General features: G+C 54.4%; 2 protein-coding genes across 3 annotated transcripts in view; both read right to left on the bottom strand.

Annotated features, from left to right (window-relative positions):
* The window catches only part of WDR13 (WD repeat domain 13), a 50,633-nt gene that overhangs the window by 6,986 nt on the left and 28,708 nt on the right, over positions 1–14,939 (bottom strand). The window lies entirely within an intron of this gene.
* On the bottom strand, positions 94–1,996 carry BCAP31 (B cell receptor associated protein 31). 2 transcript variants are annotated; one of them, XM_068419667.1, is made up of 8 exons: positions 1,924–1,996; positions 1,698–1,795; positions 1,385–1,485; positions 1,152–1,296; positions 948–1,083; positions 756–870; positions 572–672; positions 94–417 (listed from the first exon to the last, which is right to left on the bottom strand). In XM_068419667.1, the coding sequence occupies exons 2-8, from the start codon at positions 1,787–1,789 to the stop codon at positions 379–381; spliced, it is 729 nt and encodes a 242-aa protein (XP_068275768.1). In that variant the 5' UTR covers positions 1,790–1,795; positions 1,924–1,996; the 3' UTR covers positions 94–378. The 2 variants fall into 2 exon arrangements, with proteins under 2 accessions (XP_068275768.1, XP_068275769.1); XM_068419668.1 differs by having other exon boundaries at positions 756–867.

Here is a 14,939-nt window from a genome sequence, read left to right as displayed (position 1 = left end):
GGGGGTCTCTCTGTGCCCGGGCAGGGGCTGGGGCTGGGGCCGTGGGGTGGTTTGGGGGGGGGTGGGCCCTGGGGGGGACACAGATGAGACCACTCTGATCCCACGTTTATTGAAGCAGAAGCTGGTGGGGGGGCGCCCACCCCCCCAGGAAGGGCAAAGGGGGACTCAGACCCCCTAAAACGGGGCTCAGCCCCCCCACACCCCCCAAGTGCTGCCACAGAGCCGGGGGGGGCCCAACCGTGTGTGTGGGGGTGGCTGGGGGGGTCCCTGGAAATGCCTTGTCCGAGTTCTGCCCCGATGGGGGGGGCAGGGGTGTGGCCTGGTGGGCGTGGCCTTGCTGGTGGGGTGGGCTTGGGCCGGGGGGCGTGGCCTGGTCTCTCACTCCTCCTTCTTGTCCCGGGGGCCATCGTGGGCTGCCTGGGGGGCACGGGCGGGTTTAGGGGGGGACCGAGGGGGGTTTGACCCTCCCTGCCCCCCGTACCTGCAGGCAGGCATGCTGGTCCAGCAGCCAGGGGGTGTGTGGGTTTAGGGGGGACCGAGGGGGGGTTTGGGGGGCTCGGCCCCCCCGTACCTGCAGGCGGGCGTGCTGGTCCAGCAGCCGGTCGTACTCGCGCGTCAGCCCCTCGGCCTGGCGCCGCATGGCCTGCACCTCGTTCTCCGCCTTCTCCAGAGCTGAGGGGGGTGTCAGGGTCACCCCATACCTGCACCCCCCCACAGCCCCCCCGTAACACCCCCCCAGCCCCCCTCCTCCATACTGCGCTTGCTGGCCGCCAGCTCCTCCTTCAGCTTCTCCACCTTGGCCTTGAGGGTCTCGTTCTCATCGTGGGAGGGGGACGGGCTGCCCCCGTCGCCCCCCGCCTCCTGCAGCTGCTGGAGGGGGGACACAGGGGGGCAGGTCAGGGCCTGAGGTGCCCCCACGGTGCCATCCCCCCCGCTGGCCGCGGTACCTTCCGCAGGGCGTCGTTGTCCTCCATGTAGCGGCGGGCGGCCTGGCTGGCGCCTTCGGCCTGTTTGCGGAAGGCCTCGCTGGAGGCGCCCAGCACGGCCTGCTGCGAGATGAGGGTGACCAGGCGGCGCAGGAGGCTGGGGGAGGCAGTGTGAGCCGGGCCCCGCGGCCCCCCCTGGCCCCCCCCGGGCCTCCCCAGACTCACAAGGAGAGAAGGAGGGCGAAGCCGGCCAGGTAGAGGTTGCGCTGGGCCCTGAAGAGCTTCATGTGGAAGTGCTCGAGGGCACCGGGGCTGCTCTGCAGGGCCACCCGCTCCGTCACGTCGTACTTACGGGTCTCACGCAGCGCGTCTGCGGGAAGGTGCGGGGGGTCAGCGGGGCAAGGAGGGGGGCGGCCCAGGCCCCCAACCCCCCTGGGGAGGGGGGTGCCAGTACCCACCCAAGAGCAGGAGAACGAGGATGACGATGAGGACGACGAAGACGGTGTTGCCGTAGGCCACGGCCAGGCCCACCAGGCGCGACTTGAAGATCTTCTGCCATCTGGGCCGGGTGGGGGGGAAGGGGTGGAGGTGGGAGCTGGGACCCCCCCCAGCCCCAGGCCACCCCCTCAACCCCGGGAACCCCCCCACCCAGCCGCAGGACACCCTCTTAGCCCTGGGGACACCCCCAGCCCCCAGACACCCTTTTAGCCCTGGGGACCCCCCTGTCCCCCAGGACACCCCCTCAGCGCCGGGGGGCCCCTCCTGCCTCACCTGGCGGCCGAGACGAAGGGGACGCAGAGCAGGAGGACGAGGAAGACCTCGGCGTAGAGGAAGGTGGCAACCGCTGTCCACTGCAGGCTCATGGCGGCCTGGGGTGGGGGCAGAGAGAGGAGGGATGGGGACCCCGATCGCCCCCCGCCCTCACCGGGGACCCCGCCCCGCGACGGGCTCACTATCTGTCGCCCCCGCCCCCTTAAGCGGCCTCGCCCGTTCTCACTATCTGGCAGCGGCGCCCCCGTCCCCGCCGACCACCGCCCCCGCCACGACCGGAAGCAGGACGATGCCCAGAAGGGAAGTCCCGCCCACGCGCGCGCTGCAGCTGCCCAATCAGAGCCGCAAGAAGTGCCGGCTCCGCCAATCCGGCGCCTACCGAGGCGGAATGAGGCGCTGCCACTTCCGGTTTCGGCCGCCATCTTTCCTAGCCCTCGCTCGCAGAGGAGGCGCCGCGTCCGCCGGATCCGTCATGGCCGCGGCGGCCCCGGAGCGCGGGGGGCAGCGGGGTGCTGGGCGGGGAGCTCGGGCACCCGTTACCGGCGGCGGTGGGGGCCAGGTACTGAGCTGCGGCGAGGCGGAGCGGGCTGAAGGGACCGGGCACGGGGGCTGTGGGGAGCGTCCCGCGGGGCATGCTGGGAGCTGTAGTTCGTCACGGGCGGGCGAAGCGCGGGTCGGAGCGGCGGCAGAATTCGAAAATCTCTCCCTGCGGCTCCGTTTCAGTTCGCCGCCGCTGTTTTTGCTGAGGGAGCGGTGCTTGAACGGGGCGCGGGGGAGCGGGAGCGGGCCGGGAGTGGGCGGGTCTGAGCTCTGCGCTCCTGAGGCTGGTGGGGGGGGGCGGAAGCGGCCCCGGGCCGAACGCTGCCCCGGGCTCGCCGGCGGGGTTTGGGGGCCGAGTCCGTGTCCGTTGCGGGGGGAGCAGGGGCAGCCCCGTCCGGCTCTCAGCTGCCCGGTGTTGGGGCCGAGCAGGCTCTGCGGCTGCCGGCGCGGGTCGGGCAGCGGCGGCCCCGTGGGGCTCCAGCGGTGCCGGGTGGGTCCCCGTGCCCGCACGCGGAAGAGGGGGAAGAAGGGCCCTGTCTGGTGCCGCCGGGGGGTCGTGGGGGCGGGCAGGGCTGCGCTCCCGGGGCAGCTGGGCCAGGCTCCTCACGAGGGCGTTTGGTCCTGGGGCGTTTGGGGTGCCGGTCCGGCAGTGTTGCCGCTCTTTGTCTTAAGTGTTCTGTCATGGTTGGGAGCTCTGAATCATAGTGTTTTTCAGTTTTTGACACATTTTTTTCCACAAGGAGATGCTACGTTTATAAGGTAAGTTGTTTCCTTGCAGATGCGTCGGTCAGTGCAATTGAGTTATGATTATTAAAAGCACAACAATGATATCAGTCTTACACATCTGCACTATTTGTGAACAGGTGTTCATCACACACAGATGTCATCGGGACACACGTGGTCTGCACTTCGTGCTCTGACAAGACAATATGCTGAGGTGGGGATTGAACTCCCAACAGGAAAAAAAAGGTACAAGGTTATGGTTTTTCTTGTTTAGTTCTTTTTTGGGGGTGTCCTGGTTTTGTGGGGATAAAATTTATAGAATCATTTTGCATTCCACTTTGTTTTAGTATGTGGCCAGCTGTGGAATGGTAATTAAGGCCATTAGCAGTTAAATCCAGGGCAGCTGCCCCAGGCTGGCCCACAGGTGTGCTGTATAATATTAATGTCAGGCTCTCTACAAAAAGGAAAGCTTGCTGGGGATGGGCTTTGTGCTCTGTTCTCTCTTGGGGGCTGTGAAAGGGCTGACATGGGACGATGGCAGCCAGGAATAGCTTTTAAGGACTGCACATTTGTTGTGGGAGCAATCTGCGGACGTTCGCATTTTGGAACTGTCTACTTTTATCCCGTTCGCTGCGTTTATTCTGTTTTGTTTTAATAATTTGTCGGTGCCGTCGCTTTTTAAATGTTCTTTCCGTGCCCGCTTTTCTCCTCTTCCCTGTCCTTATTTTTTTTTTAACCGCGTCTTTTCTCTCCTCGGTGCTGTCGCTTTTAAAACTGACTCTCCGCGGCTGCGTTTCAGTTCGCCGCTGCTGTTTTTGCCGAGGGAGCGGTGCTTGAACGGGGCGCGGCAGGGACGGGTCCCTGCGCGGGCACACAAGAGCGGCGCGGGCGGTCGCGAGGTTCCCTCAGGTTCCCGCCGCGGTGGCGCCGGGGCAGGTGAGGGGCCGCGGGCACGGCGGGTCTGGGAGGGGGGATCCCCCGGTCGGGGCTGTGGCGGGCGGGCGGGTCCGAGCTCCGCGCTCCTGAGGCTGGTGGGGGAGGGGGGGGGGGGCGGAAGCGGCCGCGGGCCCGAACGCTGCCCCGGGCTCGCCGGCGGGGTTTTGGGGCCGAGCCCGTGTCCGGGCGGGGGGAGCAGGGGCAGCCCCGTCTGGCTCTCAGCTGCCCGGTGTTGGGGCTGGGCAGGCTCCGCCGCTGCCGGCGCGGGTCGGGCAGCGGCGGCCCCGGGGGGCTCCGGTGGCGCCGGGCGGGTCTCGGTCCCTGCATGCGGGGGGTGGGAGGAAGGGCCCTGTCTGGTGCCGCCGTGGGGGTCGTGGGGTTACATGGTCTGGCACACATGGTCTGCACTTCATGCTCTGACAAGACAATATGCTGATGTGGGGATGAGCTCCAACACGAAAAAAAAGGTACAGGGTTATGTTTTGTTTTGTTTTTTTTCTCACAAGTGACACAGTAATTTTGTGTCTTTTGGTATCCTAGGCACCACGAGCGATGACAGCCGCAGCGTCCGACCCTGGAACCGGCACGGAGCAGGCGAGCGGGATGCCACGGTGCGTCCGAGGTGGGGGATGTTGTGGGAGCGGTCTGTGCCAGATGTGATGCTGACTGACGGCCTTGTTGTGTGTGGATTGTAATTTCTGTTTATTTGGTAGGTGACGAAGAGGAACCTGGTGACTGCAGGATTGATCCAGTGGGCTGATTGTATTTTTTCTTTCTGAGGATGGAATCGGACTCCTGGCCATCTGAAAGCTAAGTTGAGGCACTGGTGGTGGAGAGCGGTTGGGGGAAGGAGCAGACAAGGTTGGTACTTTCAGGAAGTGGTTTCCAAGTTTTAAAGTTAGTGTAGGGGAGAGGGTTGTGCAGGAACCGTCCACTTTAGGTGGGCTCAGGGCGGGGGTTCCTTTTCAGAACAATGATAGCGTGTGGCAGGGCAGGGCAGTTCCAGCCTACGTGTGTTTGTGTAGTTTGTGCGGCGTTTCTTGTGTGTCTTAGAACTTCCCCAGGTCTCGATGTCTTCATTGTGCTCATAGAGCATGCCCCGCACCTCGGCTGCCATCCCTAGAGTCTTGAACACCTGTACTCATCAGTGTAGTGCCAATCAAGCGCTTTTTTTCTTTTGTAACGAGCTGAAAGTTTGGTTCGGTCTTCCATCTTGCAAGTTTCCGGACGGTCATCTTCTGCGGCGTCATTCCCTGCCGCACGAGCGGCTCTTCTTTCCAGGTGTCCTTTTGGATGGACTGGGCTTTATTCCCTGCATCCTTACGTGGTGAGGTCTTGAAGCCAGGCTTCTTGCGCGTACATCCTCTCTGTTTTGAGAGTCACTTCTTGTCATGGGCCATGACGTTCTGGTCTCTTTCTGGGGTTGCCATAGAGCCTCCTCACGTCGCCGTCACGGTCCTGCAGGTGGTCTTGCCCCGCAGCGTCTTCTCTTCGGGCGTTGTCATCCTCGCTGAGAGTTTTCTCTCATCTTTGAGGCACCTGTTTTGTAGGTGCCTCTGTGTAGCATCGGGCTCTGTGTGTGTGTGTGTGCATGCGTGTGTGTGCGTGGCTCGGAGCTGCCCTGCCAGGGGGTGTAGAGTCGGGTAGGTGGAACAGCGATAAATGTCTATGGGTAATATGTTGATATGCCTAGACTGTTGGGGTAAAGGTTGTACAGTCACCTTGGAGGGATTAGCTGGCGGCAGCAGGTGAGGACAGTAACTTCTGTAACGTTTTGAAGGTGCCGAGGAGATGTCCGCAGCCATCTGGGAGAGGCAGGGAGAGTGCTAGTTGGGCGGATGGAATCTCTAAGGTGTTCAGGCTTCTCTGTGTAAGGCTTAATGTTTGAATTAGGTATTTATTTTAGTGGCAGGCTGTAGTAGGGCTGTGGATGGTATTCCTTAATGGGAATGAGATGTCTGGAACTCTTAAAGTGATGCTCTGCATCCGGGTGACTTATTCATTATTGTCTTTGCAGATGCAGATGGATGAGCAGTGCAGGACCAGAGAGGAGAGGCGAGCGGAGCGCCGTAAGAAGGTGGGTCGCTGTGTGGTGTTAGAGGGAAGATGACTGGTGGCGATACGCCTACGTTATGGTGTTTCTTTTTATTTAATTTGAAGGTGCCAAGTGATGAGCACCATGGGATACGGGCACAGGAGCTGACTCTCTGGCAAGGTGAGCGCCGATCGGTGGGCTGAAGCGGCAGTTATTTTTCAGGTGTTTATTGGCGGTGCAGTCATAAGCGACCTGTGTGTTTTGGGTTTTACAGGTGGTGTGCAAGAGCCAACGTGGCGGCCTAAACTGCCGGAGGCCAGACAGGCAAGTTGTGACGGTAAAGGTGTGCGAGAAGGGGACCGGCACGGGTGAGCTGCAGCTTTGGGCAGTATCTCAGCACGTGCCTTTTTGTTTGGGTTTTTGCAGGTGCTGCCCACAGGCTCCGGGGAGCGATGCCACCTGTCGAGGAGCGGTCCGAGAAGGTGAGGCCGTTGTGGGCCGTGCTGGTGTCTAATAGCAAAGCATTAAGTGGCCACTCAGTGGAGCGTTTCTGCTTGGTTTTGCAGGTTCTGTGCGGGGCAGCCTTTGGAATTGGATGAGCGTTTGAGGTGAGCTGGATAGTAGAGAGTAGGAGCAGGGGGCTGGTGGTTTCTTGCCTGTGCCACAGTAATTTTGTGTCTTTTGGTATCCTAGGCACCGCACCACGAGCGACGACAGTCGCAGCGTCCGACTCTGGAATCGGCACGGAGCAGGCGAGCGGGATGCCACGGTGCGTCCGAGGTGGGGGATGTTGTTGGAGTGGTCTGTGCCAGATGCGATGCTGACTGTCAGCCTTGTTGTGTGTGGATTGTAAATTTTTGGTTTTTTGGCAGGTGATGAAGAGGAACCTGGTGACCGCAGGATTTGATCCAGTGGGCTGATGGTATTTTTTCTTTTTGAGGATGGAATCAGATTCCTGGCCATCTGAAAGCTAAGTTGAGGCACTGGTGGTGGAGAGCAGTTGGGGGAAGGAGCAGACAAGGTTGGTACTTTCAGGAAGTGGTTTTCAAGTTTTAAAGTTAGTGTAGGGGAGAGGGCTGTCCAGGAACAGTCCCCTTTAGGCGGGCTTAGGGAGCGGGTTCCTTTTCAGAACAATGATAGCGTGTGGCAGGGCAGGGCAGTTCCAGCCTACGTGTGTTTGTGTAGTTTGTGCGGTGTTTCTTGTGTGTCTTAGAACTTCCCCAGGTCTCGATGTCTTCATTGTGCTCATAGAGCACGCCCCGCACCTCGGCTGCCATCCCTAGAGTCTTGAACACCTGTACTCATCAGTGTAGTGCCAATCAAGCGCTTTTTTTCTTTTGTAACGAGCTGAAAGCTTGGTTCGGTCTTCCATCTTGCAAGTTTCCGGACGGTCCTCTTCTGCAGCGTCGTTCCCTGCCGCACGAGCGGCTCTTCTTTCCAGGCGTCCTTTTGGACGGACTGGGCTTTATTCCCTGCATCCTTACGTGGTGAGGTCTTGAAGCCAGGCTTCTTGCGCGTACATCCTCTCGGTTTTGAGAGTCACTTCTTGTCATGGGCCATGACGTTCTGGTCTCTTTCTGGGGTTGCCATAGAGCCTCCTCACATCCCAGTCACGGTCCTGCAGGTGGTCTTGCCCCGACAGCGTCTTCTCTCGGGGTGTCATGCTTCTCGCTGGTTTTCTCTCATCTTTGAGGCATGTCATTTGTCGTGTTCTGCGTAGCATTGGACTCCGTCTGTGTGTGTGGCTCGGAGCTGCCCTGCCTGGAGGTTTAGAGTCGGATAGGCAAACCCACATTTGCCTGCTTGGGGCAAGAGCGAGTCTGGGATGTGGCTATTGGGATGGGGGAAAGAAAAGGGAGGGTGTAATCTAATAATGCATATTTTTATATTTCTTGAACTCACCGATGTAGCTGACCAAGCACGGCAGATTGGCGCGCAAAGCACACATCAACAAAGTTATTGAGCAAAGAAGTCAGAACGGGGACCGTTAACTGTTTGTTAGGGTATTTTTCAGTAGCTGGTGGACTTTGGTTTTATTTTGTTGCTGCAGACGCACAGGCGGGAGCCGGATACCAAAGGAGAGGCCGAGCGGAGCGCCATCAGAAGGTCAGTCAGCACGCGACAACGGAGGGAACCGTTCCGTCGTAGGTGCCTTTGTGACGTGTTAACGCCAAGTCTTTCCTTTGTCCTGTGGACAGTAGATGGTTTATTGCTGCTACAGGCAGCCATTTTCTCAAGGGGCCGGGACAAGAGGCTGCCGCACACTGCAGTCGGACTAAGATGCTGTTCTCTGGGCACCCGGTACAGGGGAAGCTGACACACATCGTGCGGTGCCAGCGGCTCTTCACAAAGGAGCCGTGCTCCAGCTTCAGCAGAAAAAGGCGTCGGTCACAGGCAGGCGTGTATCGCCACGCACAGCTACTCAGCGGGCGTCTCGCTCGTTTGAGACATGTTTCTTGCCTAGCAGCCTCGATGCCAAAACATTCTGGGGTTCAAGTTACAAAAGCCTTTTGCCATCGAAGCAGCGCAACAGCTGGATTTCTACCAGCGCTGTATTTCAGCTGTGTTGCTAGCTGAAATTGACTTGGCAGCCAGGAGATCTTTAGAGGGGTCTGAAATAAAGGGAGCGCTGAAGCGATGGTTTTAAGGAGGCAAATTAGGCAGCCAAAGGAACCGAGCCACTCGCCCAGCATATTGGCTAGCCCCTCTGGCCTACCACGTATCGCACACCCCAGACGTGACGGGCAGCCGCGCCGCTCGCCGATGGGAGCGGCAACGAGCGCAAGGGCGTAGTCATTTCTCGGCTCAGGGAAGGCGGGTGGCCTGAAGTAGGTACCGCAGCTCAGTCGCCGCACTTCCCGCACCCAGCGCTATTCGCTGCGGTCCCTGTCTCTCTGTCCAGCTCCCTGTCCCCAGTTTTAATGCCTCCATCTGCCCCCTGTAGCCCATCTGGATTTTTCCCTGGGTCTTTCTGTCTGTCCAGCTCCCTCTTTCCATTCTCTGTCCTGTAGCCCCACGGTATTTGTTTGTCTTTGTCTGCCTCTCTCTGTCTGGCTCCCTGCCACTATTTTTTATTTCCTCCCTATTTGTCCTGTCTGGCAGCCGGTCCCAGTTCTTTAATTCCTCTTTCTTCCCTGTAGCCCAGAGGTATTTTTTTTCTCTTCTCCATTGCACTCCATCTTGGTCCCTGTCCTTATTTATCAGTTCCTCCCTCTCTGCCCTGTGGCACATTGCTTTTTTCCATTTTATTTCTGCCTCTTTCTGTCTGGCTCCCCGTCCCTGGTTTTTGAATTGCTCCCTCTCTGCCCTGTTGCCCGTGGGATCCTTTGCCTTTCTTTGTCTCAGGCCAGCTGTGTCCTTATTCATTAATTCCTTCCTGTGTGCCCTGCAATCTGTCACTTTTGTCCTTTCTCTATCTCACTGTCTCTGGCTCCCCGTTGACCCTATTTTAGAATTCTCTTTCTGTTCTTTCTATATGCATTGTTATTCTTTTTGCTCTCTAGCTCTGCTTTTTCTGTCTCCATTTCCCCGTTTCTTAATTCTTCCCTCTCTCCCCCTAGTGTGTAGCTATGTGGTTTGTTTTGTGTCGTTTTGCCCCCCTCGCCCCTTCCGATGCATCGTTCCGTATCCCGGCTCCCTGTCCCTGTTGTTTCATTTCTCCCTTTCTTCCCTGGTCTTTGTAGCTTTTTTTTGTCTCTCTCCATCTCTTGGTCTGGCTCCCTGCCACTGTTCTTTTTTTCCTCTCTCTCTGTCGTGCTACCCCTTCCAGGGTTTTTCTGCATCTCCATCCTGCTCCCTGTCCTTGGTCGGTCTGTCCTGCTCCCTCTCCCTGCTGCCTCTCTTCCTCTCTCCCTGTTCGTGCTGGGCTCTGGCTGTGGCCCGGAGGAGCCCCAGGTGCAGGCAGTGAGGCTGATGGCCATCACCCCGCCCTATAAAGAGGTGGCTGCTGGAGGAGGGGCCTGTACTGCCCTGCATCAGGTGGCCTCGGAGGGACCAGCACTAGCTAAGGGAGCCATCACGAAGCGTCACAGGGCTGCGGCCGCACCAGGGGAGGAGGTGAGCGGGGCTGCGCCGTCGACCGGCCATCGGTCCTCGGGAAAGCCCTCAGGAGGGGGGCTTGCGGGGGGCGTAGCGGGGCAGGCGGGGTTCACCTCAGAGGCAGGGAGCAGCAGGGGTGCTGTGCTGTGTCAGAGCCAGCAGCGAGGGCTCCCAGGAGCCAGGTGGCAGGGGCGTGGCGGGGGCTGTGCCACCTCAGAGCCAGCGGTGCTGTTTCCTAAGCACCCTTGCTTTGTCAATTTTCTGTCTCTTAGTTTGCTGTCCCTATTTCATAATTTTTTTCCTTTATTTTCCTAATACCTATTGCTTTTTAATTATTCTTTTTATGCCTGCTTTTAGGCCTTTAGCTGTCTTTATTTTTATTTGTTTTCTTAGCACCCTTGCTTTTTCAATTTTCTTTCTACATTTCCATTTTAGCTTGCTGTCTCTATTATTTAGTTTTTCGCTTTATTTCTCTAATCCCCCTTGCTTTTAAAATGTTCTTTTTATGCCTACTTTTTTTCATTTGCTGTCTTTAAAAAGTTATTTCTTCTCCTGCTTCTTTGACATCTGTCCTGGTTTGGACTAAAACAGAACCCATTTTCCTTTCAGTGATTTTTACTTTCAGCTAAGGTTCTTCTAAGTCAGCGCACTTTCTGAAACTAACCGCGTGTTTTGCGGGCAGCGTGCGCTTGTAGGACCGATAACGCTCCGAGTTTATAGTTATTACTGAGGTACCGGTAGGAACGGTACACAGAAAGGCTCTCGCGTGTACTTATTGCTAGAGAAAGCCAGGTCACCGCTAATTTCCTCACTACTTACGAGCGAAGAGCCGTAGCAGGGTCGCACCCGCAGGGAGGAGCGGACGGGACACGTTACCCAAAAGCGACCGCAGCGGTATTCCATCCCATACACGTCATTCTCAGTGTAACGCTGGGGGATCTCGAGGGTCTCGCTCTCTGCTAGGGCCGGTATTCGCAGAGGACTCCGTCCATTTTTCTCCCGCCCTCGATCCTGATCCGTGCGTTCCCGTCCGTCGCCGAGACCGGTCCGGGCCTTCCTGGAGCCTGCCCTGCGGCGACAGCGGCAACACGACCGTCATCGGGGGAGCTCAGTCTTGGTTTTGCATATATTTGTATATATGTAATGATTTCCATTATTATTATTGTTACACTCTTTTTCGTTGTTATAGTTCAATAAAACTGTTTCAACTTCCCAACCTTGAAGTCTCTCTGCTTTTTATCTTTTCGTTCCCCTCCCGGGGGGGCAGGAAAGGGGTTAATAGAGAGCGTCCGCCCTCGGTTTAATAGCGTGCCCAGCCTTGAACCGTGACAACATACCTTTGTAGATTTTCTTTCTGCATCTACATTTTATTTCACAATGCTATGTTTTAGTTTTTTCCCTTATTTCCTTAATCACTTTTGCTTTTAAAATTTTCTGTCTCATTTTATTCTATTTGCTGTCTTTATTTCCATAGCTTTATTTTAATTATTCCTTGTCTTTCTTTAGTGCTGTCACTTTAAAAATTTTCTTTTATCATCTGTTTTAGCTCACTGTCCTTATTTTTTAATTTTTCTCTTTATTTCCCTGTTCACCCTCACTTTTAAAATGTTCGTTTTATGCCCCCTTTTGTCCCGTCAGGGTCTTATTTTTTTGTTAATTTCTTTTCTTTCCTTAGTGCCATCACTTTTTAAATTTTCTTTCTATGTCTATTTTTATCAATCTACCATCCCTATTTTTTAGTTGTTTCTTGTCTGTCATATACCCTGACGGTTTTTAAATGTACTTTATACGTCTCCGTTTTAGTTCCCCGTCCCTATTTATTAATTTTTGCCGTTATTTCCTTAATTCTGTCGCTTCCAAAGCGTTCCTTCTATGTCAGATCGCCGTAGAAATTTTCACATAATTGTTGTAGAAGTTCTCATGAGTTAAGAAAACAAGAATCAATAGAGATGAAATAGAATTAAGAATAGAATAATTAATATGAGTCGAACTGAATAAACACAGGTGCGTTTCACAACCCAGGAATAATGTTCTCAGAGCCCCTTTGTGTAATCCTGACCCACGCCTGAACAAATCGTCAGTCGTAGGTTAATGAGTAGCTAGCAGGAGTAGGCCTAGAAATATTAAATTTCTGATGATTTTAGTAAAGGGGATGTACAGTTAACCTTTTCTTTACCTTAAAAGAATATAGAACACTTAGAAATAAAAATTAATAGAGATAAGGTTCTAAATAGACTTTAGTTGTTTAGGTTAACGTTTAGGAGACAGCGGCAGCGGGAACCAGACTCCGGTCAACCCGGATCGAGACGGGACGCCGATCACAGCGGGAACATCGAGGACGGGGCGTCGACCGGAGCCGAAGCGGAACCGGAAGAGGGGATCGGCCGACTCATGGAGAAGAATGGACTTTTGTGGACTCCTGACAATTGAAGAAAGAGGAATTGAAATAGTTAGTAGAATTTTAACAGAAGCTTATGAGAAGTTTATGATGTAATTGCTTATTAGTTTCTAAATAAACTGATTGTGAATTTGAGTCAGGTACCATTCACTGCGGTGGCGGTCCAACTCTGAGTCGCTTCAATAAAGACTCAGCAAACCCAGAGACCTGGAGTCTGCCAATTTTATTTAACAAGATTTTATCCAGTTCCTGTTTCTATTTTTTTAATTCTTTCCTCTGTGTCACGAACCATATCGCTTTCTGAATTTTCTTTCCATGTCAAATTTTATATAGTTCACCATCTGTATTTTTCACTTTCTTACCCTCAGATATTTTTGGTTTGATTTTTTTTTTAGGTGTTCTTTTATCTGTGTTTCCATCTGTATTTTTCAATTTTTTCTTGTTTCTCGTAGCTCGTCGCTTTTAAAGTTTTTGTTCGACGTCTACTTTTATAGAGACGTCTCTCCCTGTTTTTTGTTTCACGTCCACCCCGTACCTCTCATTTTAAAATTCTCTTTGTCTGTTTTTATCCAGTTTGGCATCTTTATTTTTTTATTTCATTCTAGTCTGTCCTGTACCCAGTCGCTTTTAAAATTTTCTTTTATCTCTCTGTCTATTTAGGGGTTTTGTTATTTTTAAATTTTTTCTTGTCGATGTTTTAACTTTTGAATTTGTTTCTTTGTTCACTATTATGTATGATTCTGTCTCTGTCATTTACTTTTTTCCTATGTCCTCTACATTATCACTTTTAAAGTTTTCTTTCTATGTCTACTTTTATCAAGATGTTTAACCTTATTTTTTATTATTAGAAGGGGTGTGGTTAGTAGGTCAAGAGAGGTTCTCCCCCCCCTCTACTCTGCCCCAGTGAGGTCGCATCTGGAACATCGTGTCCAGTTCTGGGCCCCTCAGTTCAAGGAGGACGGGGAACTGCTAGAGAGAGTCCAGCGCGGAGCCACGAAGATGATTAAGGGGGTGGAACATCTCCCTGATGAGGAGAGGCTGAGGGCGCTGGGTCTCTTTAGCTTAGAGAAGAGGAGACTGAGGGGTGACCTCATTAATGTTTATAAATATGTCAAGGGCAAGTGTCGTGAGGATGGAGCCAGGCTCTTCTCAGTGACATCCACTGACAGGACAAGGGGCAACGGGTGCAAGCTGGAACACAGGAGGTTCCACATAAATATGAGGAAAAACTTCTTTACAGTGAGGGTAACTGAACACTGGAACAGGCTGCCCAGAGAGGGTGCGGAGTCTCCTTCTCTGGAGACATTCAAAACTCGCCTGGACGCGTTCCTGAGTGACACGATCCAGGTAATCCTGCTCCGGCAGGGGGTTGGACTAGATGATCTTTCGAGGTCCTTTCCAATCCCTGACATCTGCGGTCTGTTCAAATCCCCTCCAGACTTCCTCCTCGCGCCCCCGAGCCTTCTACCGTCTCTGCGGCCCAATCCGGACCCCTCTAACAGCGCCAACACCTCCCGATGCCATCACAGCACCGTCGTCGTCCTCGGCACAGTTTTAGCTTTGTAGCAGACCTCGCACCCCTCTTATTCCCTCAGAAGATTTCCCGAGTCCCCATCCGTGATGCGGCCCAGTCATTCCGTCATCTCTTCTTAACCCACAGCGTTTTAGTTTTTTCAGAGCGTCCTGGTTTTGTGCGCATAAAATTTATAGAATCACTTTTCTGTTCCATTTTGCTTCAGTTTGTGGCCAGCTGTGGGACAGTGATCAAGGCCATTAGCAGTTAAATTCAGGACAGCTGCCCCAGGCTGGCCCACAGGTGTATTCTATAACATTAACCTCAGGTTCACTACAAATGGGGAAGCTTGGGGAGGGGTAGGGCTCTTTTTGCTCTGCTCCCCTCCCTCTTTCTCCTTCTTCTCAACAATGGCTATCTCCAGAGGAACTTGCCATCACTCTATGGGCTAATTATAGTTTTGGGTGTTTTGTATTAGCATCGATATCGGTTTTAAATTGTAACCCACGAGTCTCCCTCCTTTTCCCGAATCCCTTTCTCGGTCCGGGAAGGGCCATCGGGTGATAGAAGAGCCGCTTATTTTGTAGTCCCAGGTGCGGGCTAAATGAAGACACAGAGGAAGGTAAACTATGTAATTTTTGATGCTCATATTGTTACTGCATCTAACAAGCTACTTTCTTACATAGCTTAGTACGTCATCAATCTTTTTCTACCTACGCTCCAGAAAATCTAAGTTTAGCTCCTACCCGGTCACATCGCCGATACGATAGACGTAGCCGCGGTGAAAGAGCAGGCATCGTCATTTCCAGCAAGGCTCGCTCCGTCCATTCCAGGCTCACACACCATAAACTTAAGGCAGAGGCAAACACCGGCCGCCGCTCCTCCGGCCGCTTTTATGCCTTCTCTGGGTTCGCCCCTCCCCTTTGCAGGGGATTGTGGGAAGGGTGGTGGGCGGTGCCCCGGGTATATGAGCCGCAGCCTCTGCTCAGGGAGCTCATTCTGCTCCTGGGCTTTACTAGTGTTAGTGCTCAGCTGCTCCTTCAGTCGAGGGTAGCTTTT

Source organism: Nyctibius grandis, chromosome 28, assembly GCF_013368605.1.
Source record: "Nyctibius grandis isolate bNycGra1 chromosome 28, bNycGra1.pri, whole genome shotgun sequence".
NCBI lineage: Eukaryota > Metazoa > Chordata > Aves > Nyctibiiformes > Nyctibiidae > Nyctibius > Nyctibius grandis.
This window is presented reverse-complemented; position numbering and strand designations above follow the sequence as displayed.